The sequence below is a fragment of the Penicillium vulpinum genome (assembly GCF_028829585.1).
Source record: "Penicillium vulpinum strain IBT 29486 chromosome Unknown utg000001l_segment0_segment0, whole genome shotgun sequence".
In the NCBI taxonomy this organism is placed as follows: Eukaryota; Fungi; Ascomycota; class Eurotiomycetes; order Eurotiales; family Aspergillaceae; genus Penicillium; species Penicillium vulpinum.
The window spans coordinates 3,955,028-3,962,138 of NW_026643241.1; the positions used below are offsets into that span (position 1 = coordinate 3,955,028).

Consider the following 7,111-nt stretch of genomic DNA (forward strand, 5'->3'; position numbering starts at 1 on the left):
TGTGTAGCTCAGGTTTCACTGACTCTATATAGGCTGGTACGACCAATGTGTGACTGTGCGTATTGCAATGAAAATTCTATAGGGTATCAATAATGGACAATGGAGACAAGATTTTCTCCGCAACATTCACACTCTAGTTGCCAGCGACGGGGAGCGGTACATATCAATGTGCCGAGGCTCGCTTTGGTTGTCAGATCAGGACAATTCGGACATCAAATCTCGCATCAGCTTGTCATTGGTTTCAGCTAGTTCCGACTCCGAGGCCTGCCTCCGGGGTTGTGATATGAAACGAGACAAATCATGATGAAGACACGCGATCCACTGGGTTTTCGCCATGTGTGCAGAGCAACTTCCTGTATTTTCCTGCTTCATGTTCCACTAGAAATTTAGAAACCCCAAGATCCTAGATTCCCAGGGAGTGCCAGTCCGCCTAGTTTGAAATATCAAGACCGAGTCCGAGTCCGAAGAGCATTGCCTGTCGCATTTGCATGTTCGAGATCTCTTCAAGGGAATCAAGCAATCCATGACCTGTACACAGGGATTATAAGCATCTGTCGTACGGACGAATTGTGTTCATTGTATGGTGGTATTGCGCAAGGAGACTCCAAAAAGGATATTCGCCCTAATAATCATATTCCTACAGAGTCAGTAGTCGGTAAGCTCAATACTACGGTTCATCTAACTACATACATACCTAGACCGGGACCCAATACAGAGCCCCTTTTTACCTGGGCCATTCCCACGCTTCAGTTGTCAACCACATTTCCACGAGCCACAAATCTTAGTCGATGTGACTCCTAGACTCGGAAATATTCAAATTTCAACTATTAATATCCGATGATAGCTGCATATTGTAGTTTGAACGATTAACGCGTGGCAAATAGGCGTGGCCTGGGCGTGGCCCAGGGAGCTTGTGCTGCTTGCCGCCCTATCCCTCTATAGGCAAGAGGTAAAAATCTAGCCCACTCTTTTTAGGTATGAAATGCAAATATATCACATACTCTCTAGGCAGGAGATGAAAATAGATCACCCCCTATCTAGGAAATGCGAGTCAGATCAGGATAGGCAAGAGGTGGAAATAACCAGTTAGGGATAAAGTACAGAGAAAGAGTGTCGAAACAGACGGAAAGAGCGGAGAGAGATAGGAAAAATAAGAGAAACAAGAGGGAGAGAAATCGACATGCATCCACCGATTCGGGATGTCGCGCGTCGGTTACTCAGGCACCAAGGCGCAAAATGTGGCCTGAGGCCTTCATCTTACAATAACAGAGAAATGAGAGAAGAATGAGACACTCTATGGAATAGCTGATATTATGAGTCAATTCGCATATATTAAACCGCATATGGCGACTAGCTTCAGTAAATATAAACGAATTCATCATTTTCCCGATCAGTCAGATCCTGAAACGCATTATCTCCAACTGGCACAGTTTCAAGTCCAGACTCCTCCAGGGTATCCTCCATTTCGCGATAATCATTTTGCATCGAAAGATCAACTATTTCAGCTCTCTTTCCATTTTGCACACGCCGACGGGCTTGTTGTTTGTTGAGGAACCATAGATTGGCCCACTGGATGACAACAACAGCAGCCAAGGCGCTGAAAATGCCGAGACAGGCGCGCAGGCCTGGCTGATAGGCTGGCTTGTCCTTCTCATTGAAGAGCAACGGACCAATGATATTTCCTGCTGAGCTTGCTGCGTTGTACAAACTCATGATAACGGACTTCTTTGTGGTTCCTGCCGTGTTGCCGATGATCCAGGTCACAATCAATGGATTGCCGCCAAATAAGAATGCGAGTAGGTAGTAGCCAGCAAGCAATTCGCCCTGCACAGACTGGGTCCGAGGTACTGCATACAAAATTGATAGACCAGCTATCACGGGCAGCATGAAACCCGCGATGATAGCACTCTTCAGACGAGCAGTTTGGGCAAGATAACTGGCCAACAGAATGATGAGGAATTGTAACGCGCCAAATGGCATGGTCAAGAGAGTTGTCCTGTATTTATCGTATCCAAGACCGCTTAAAATCAGTGGGCCGAAGATGTTGGTCACGCTAGCGCCGATGTTGAGGAGCATTGCCATTCCAATCCACAGATATGTTTTAGGCTCTAAGCAGGCCTCCAGGACATGACTGAACTTGAACTCTGTGTTTCCAGTTCCAGTCTGGTTGGCTCGGAGGCGCTCTATTCCTTGAGCTTTCTCGTCCTCAGTGAGGAACCGAGCGGTGGATATATCGTTATCCAAGCGCCAGTAGACGACCGGAGCAGAGGCGACGGTTATGAGGCCAACAACGAGGAAAATGCTAAAAGAGAGTCAGAATGTACAACTGTCGATGGTTTGAGGCTTTGATTCCATACATCTGCCATGATTTGAAGATATCCGACTCAATTTGTGCCAGTCCATATGATAAAGCAGCCGCAACGACGGTTGCTAGGCCATTTGTGCTGTACCACGCAGCGATGCGTATCGGTTGCTCTGCACGGCGGTACCATTGACTCGTGATGACACCGAATAGAGGAAGACAGCCAGCTTCGAACAGGCCTAGAAAGAAGCGAGCGGCCATCAAGGAGTTGAAGTTGTGGCACGCAGCCATGCATGTCTGTGCAATTCCCCAGCCAAGGCATAGCACTGGCATAAGGATTTTGTGGGGAACCTTGACAATCAGGTATGAGGAAAATGGTTGCCAGGCAAGTTGCGCAATGGGTGAGATGGAGCCGACCAGCGAATATTCGTTTCCGGTAAGTCCTGTGTCTTTTTGTAAACCGAAGGTCGCACCGTATCCAAGGACTGTCTTATCGAGGATCTGCAAGAAATAGACCCAGGCGAGCACAACAAGAATTGTCCTGTCAGTCTTGCGGCAGATACGCTTGCTGTCTTCTTCGGTCAAGGAGACGCGTACGATGCCACTATTATCGATGTGTTTTCCCCCCTTGTGCTGCTCTGCCGCTTCATCATGAAAAACATTTGGTTTGGACATGGTTGGGTCTTGCATTGTAGAGAAATGGCTATCCCTTGGGCCTTGGCTGACAGAATCAAGGATCAAACCATATATATAGCCCAGTTTTTATCACCCCACGTTTTCAGATCAGCCCTTCCGTCATCCGTTCTACCAATTCTGGTTTTCCCCATGTTCCCCCCACGCCTCCGCATCCTCCCCCCACGAAACTCTAAAGCCAACATATTTTAGCCAAGACATTTAGCGACCTAGCCTTGCCACATATCGATTAGTGCTTTCTGTCTCTTCCAATCGATTAGAATATCCTCGTTGTTTTCCACATGACAACGCATCCTGGAGTTTCGGAGTGGAGATCCCCATTCGGACAGCCCGTTAATACCGAGACCAACCGAAACTCGGGGGTCGTGGGGGTGAACCCGTGACACGAGTGCAGTTGTATCTTTCATATTTGACACTCGGGGGCTGAAGCGAATCGTCGGTGTTTGTACAAAGTGGCCGCTTATCAGTTGTAATAGCAGATGCCGAGAATCAGCGGCAAATATAACTCGATAATGATTGGAGTATTTTCTCATCAGCAAGACCATATGTCTCACGATATTAATAAATATCATTTAAACCAGTCCCCCTAGAATGGAAAAAAGGTACTAACTACACTTAGGTGCCGTAGGGTGCCTACATGTAGTTTATTAATCATGTGTCCATGCGTATGTAGATAGGTCACTGTAGATTGCATATAACACATTTCCTTTACCCCGGGCTTCGTTATCCTTAGTTACCGCTGCTTTTATGAGGGCGACCAGGATCATGCTCACTAAGCTTATTCCGGACCGGGAGTGAGTCCCCGATCTTTAATTTCATCATTGATGCTCAATATTATCCACTTGGTTGGCTTGTGCCTTTCAAGATTCGTCCCAGGGAGACAAGAGCGAAGGGAACGCATGATCATGTCCTCCGCGTTCTTCCTAACGAACTTTTCCCAGTCTCAAAAAAGAATTCACTTTAGTAACTACATATTATCGAAATTGACTCCGTCATAGCTGTGGTATATGCGGATTATGGCATATGTAAATTAGTGATACACTGTCAAGTTTGAGTTCCACCATGACACTAGCCTCATAAGTTACAACTTATTCTTGCCCGCTTTGGCTGCCTCCGCCTGTAACTTTGCAGTGACATTGAGCGCCCGCCGTGTTGCCAAGTCCAAAAGAATCTCTTCACTACCCCCAGGAACGGTGATAGCCTTGATATCTCGCCAGATACGTTCAACACGCTCTCCCCGACCGCCACGAGTTAATCCAATGCCACCCATGATCTGAATTGCCTCACGCGCGACATGCTCTAGGACAATACCGGAATGGGCCTTGAGTTGGCCGGTTGTACCAGCTAGAAGAAGAACTGCCTCTTCAGAGGAGAGCTGTGAGAGCTGGTAAATCAAGCTCTATTCTTATAATTAGTGACCGTTGATGCAAAATTCACATTGACTCGATAGTACTTGCCTCGACCCACGCCTGTAAAGCTTCTGTCTCTCGGCTCATGTTGGCAATCTTGAACCTGATAACGGCTGTCCTTCACATCAGTATCTTCAATGTCTTGAACGTGAAGGGAGACTCACGATGATCAACAAGCTTCTTGCCGAATGTTTCTCGGTTCATCGCGTGGCTTGACATCTTGTTAAAGGGCGTAATGGTATGGGAACTGAGGTACGAACCTTATGGAATCCTCCAAACAGACTCTAGCACATCTAAGAGCCTGGAATCCAATGAAAAGTCTCTGCCTTACATTAGTGGTAGTCTGCAATTATAGGGCAAATGCACCGACCTCGTGGTTGAAGTTGGACATAATGTATTTGAGTGCCTTCCCACGCTCGCCAACGACCATATCCATTGGGACTTTGACACTATCGAAATCCACAAAAGCCGTACCAGCCGCTGTCGATCCGGAGAGCGTGATATGCTTAGTGGTAAGGCCATCCGTTCGTGGTATGACCAACAGCGTAAAGTCACCTGTTGTTTCCTTAACAAGGGTTAGGAAGTAATGCGAATACATGCCGGAAGTTATCCACTAAAATATTGTTAACACTTGATGTTGAACGACGTATGCGAATCGATAAAGGGTATTCAGACCTTCTTTTCTCCGTCAACGATAAAGTGTGACCCGTCGTCCGATACCCTCGCTTCTGTCTGCACTCCTTGGACATCAGAGCCAGCTCCAGGCTCAGTGATAGCCAGGGCTATCCGAAAGCGACCCGAGAGGATGTCCGGTATAACACTATTTTCTACAGCGTTAGCTAGTATCACTAAATTTTAAGGATAAACATACGTGTCTTTGATCTGCTTTGAACCATATTTCTGAAGTGCTGGCACGGCTAAAACCTTGAGGGGTGTTAGAAATATCCTTTTCATCAAGATTATAGGTAATGAAACTTACAGCACCGCCAACTAGACCATTTTCAATACTTCCAAGGGGTCAGCGTGATTCAGCATCAGCATATCCAGCGCTGTTCTTAACATACCCTATTCCACCAACTCTCCCAAACTCGTCGTGAATAATCAAGTCATGGAATCCATCCCATTCTTCAGGGCTAACGCCACCGATGATGGGATATTTCCCTCTCCACTCTTGCGGAATAGAAGCCCCAGACGCCATAGGCATGATTAGACCATCCTTAGCCGCCCTCTCGTAGAGTGAGTCTGGGAGCGATGGTGATGTCTCCCATTCTAGGGTATTGGGAATAAGGTTCTGCCAGAGTCAGGATCAAGGTTCCCAGTTAAGTATGGGGTAAGGATTGAGTAGTCACCTCCTCGACCCAGACCCTCATAGCTGCCCGGAGGCGTCTGTGACTATCCTTATAATACGGACTAGGACAGCCTCGAGCCCATGCGGGTTCTGCAAAGGGCAGCGTGGAGCCGAATAGCCATTTGGCTTTGACATCATCTGAGAGTATCGACATGACAAGGGCTAGGAGATTACTCAGCCAAACATGCAATATTTGTTGAGGTAATGTGCTGTAGAATTTTTGGTACTTTTTTCCTAGTAATATGTTTGCAGGATTTATGACAACGGTCGATGTGAGATATATATATATTTTCTAACGGCAATGATTTCTCTCCCAGCTCGGCTACAGGAAGGAAACAATACGCGACTTTACGCCATTGGTTACTACGAACGGATAGCGTTACTGCTAGGCATATAACGGTCTCCGGAACAACAGCTGTTGGTACTGCTTTTGTGGACTGTATTAAGGGCCCCTATACCCCGGCATTCATATCGCGGAATGCCGAGGAATGGCCGGGATGTATGCACATAGGACCGAGGCGCGCCTAGAAGCACGGGAAATATGGCAGAAAGTTCGGCAGATAGTTAACTGCCGACTGTTTGATGATCACAGCATAGGCTTCATATATATTATCAGGTTAAGAATCACTTAACCCCCCATATAATATTGTGAATATTTCCGAACCTTGAGGATACACTGTGTTGACGATCTACGATTGATTGCTACTTTGGGCCCGTAGCTCGCGACTCGGACACCGCACCTGGGCATTTCCTGGAGCGATTCCTGGCGGACACCGCCTGTGAGCGGCGACTGAATTTGGGCAGATCAACACGCTTACGTAATGTAAACGATCAGGTGAGGTCAACGAGACGGCTCAGGGGCGTGCTCAGTTCTACTCAGTGAGGGAAACAAAGGGGCAAGTCCTGATCACTAAAAAGCAAGAATAAGCCAATAATTGGCAGAGGAATCAACACAACTAATCTGTAAATGTTCTTCTTTTCAACTACTTCATTATTAAGATCCAGCTCAAACCTTTCAAGGTTGGAAAGCTGCCAGAACACAGTAGTTGAGCTGACCAGGTAATCGTGGAAGTTGCACCTGCCCAGATGGGCAAGAACTGGTGCAGATAAGCATGTATCATGTGACTTGGTTATTACAGGCATGAGTCACATGACACTTTTTATTTTATAAGGCACCAAGGCACAAAACAGAAGAACGCGTCTTGAGATTCTATCGTTTGGTGCAGATTGTTCACTACTATCTTACATATCATACCTTGTCCAATGCCCCGAAGCATGGCTAATCTTTCCATTCTAACAAACTCGACAAAATAATCGATTTCACCATGTTGATACATGTGGTATTGCAAGTACCCGACC

At 46.7% G+C, this 7,111-nt stretch overlaps 2 protein-coding genes across 2 annotated transcripts; both read right to left on the reverse strand.

Moving 5' to 3' along the window:
* Nucleotides 1–1,356: 1,356 nt before the first annotated feature.
* Nucleotides 1,357–2,992, reverse strand: N7479_001423 (putative MFS transporter; the record flags this gene model as incomplete). The annotated part of the gene is made up of 2 exons (XM_057249120.1): nucleotides 1,357–2,302; nucleotides 2,358–2,992. The coding sequence occupies 2 exons, from the start codon at nucleotides 2,990–2,992 to the stop codon at nucleotides 1,357–1,359; spliced, it is 1,581 nt and encodes a 526-aa protein (XP_057113552.1).
* A 1,084-nt stretch (nucleotides 2,993–4,076) lies between these two features.
* N7479_001424 (acyl-CoA dehydrogenase family protein) lies at nucleotides 4,077–5,774 on the reverse strand (the record flags this gene model as incomplete). The annotated part of the gene is made up of 10 exons (XM_057249121.1): nucleotides 4,077–4,394; nucleotides 4,459–4,517; nucleotides 4,569–4,615; nucleotides 4,665–4,726; nucleotides 4,775–5,017; nucleotides 5,080–5,224; nucleotides 5,276–5,328; nucleotides 5,384–5,411; nucleotides 5,469–5,695; nucleotides 5,754–5,774. The coding sequence occupies 10 exons, from the start codon at nucleotides 5,772–5,774 to the stop codon at nucleotides 4,077–4,079; spliced, it is 1,203 nt and encodes a 400-aa protein (XP_057113553.1).
* Between the last annotated feature and the right edge of the window lie 1,337 nt (nucleotides 5,775–7,111).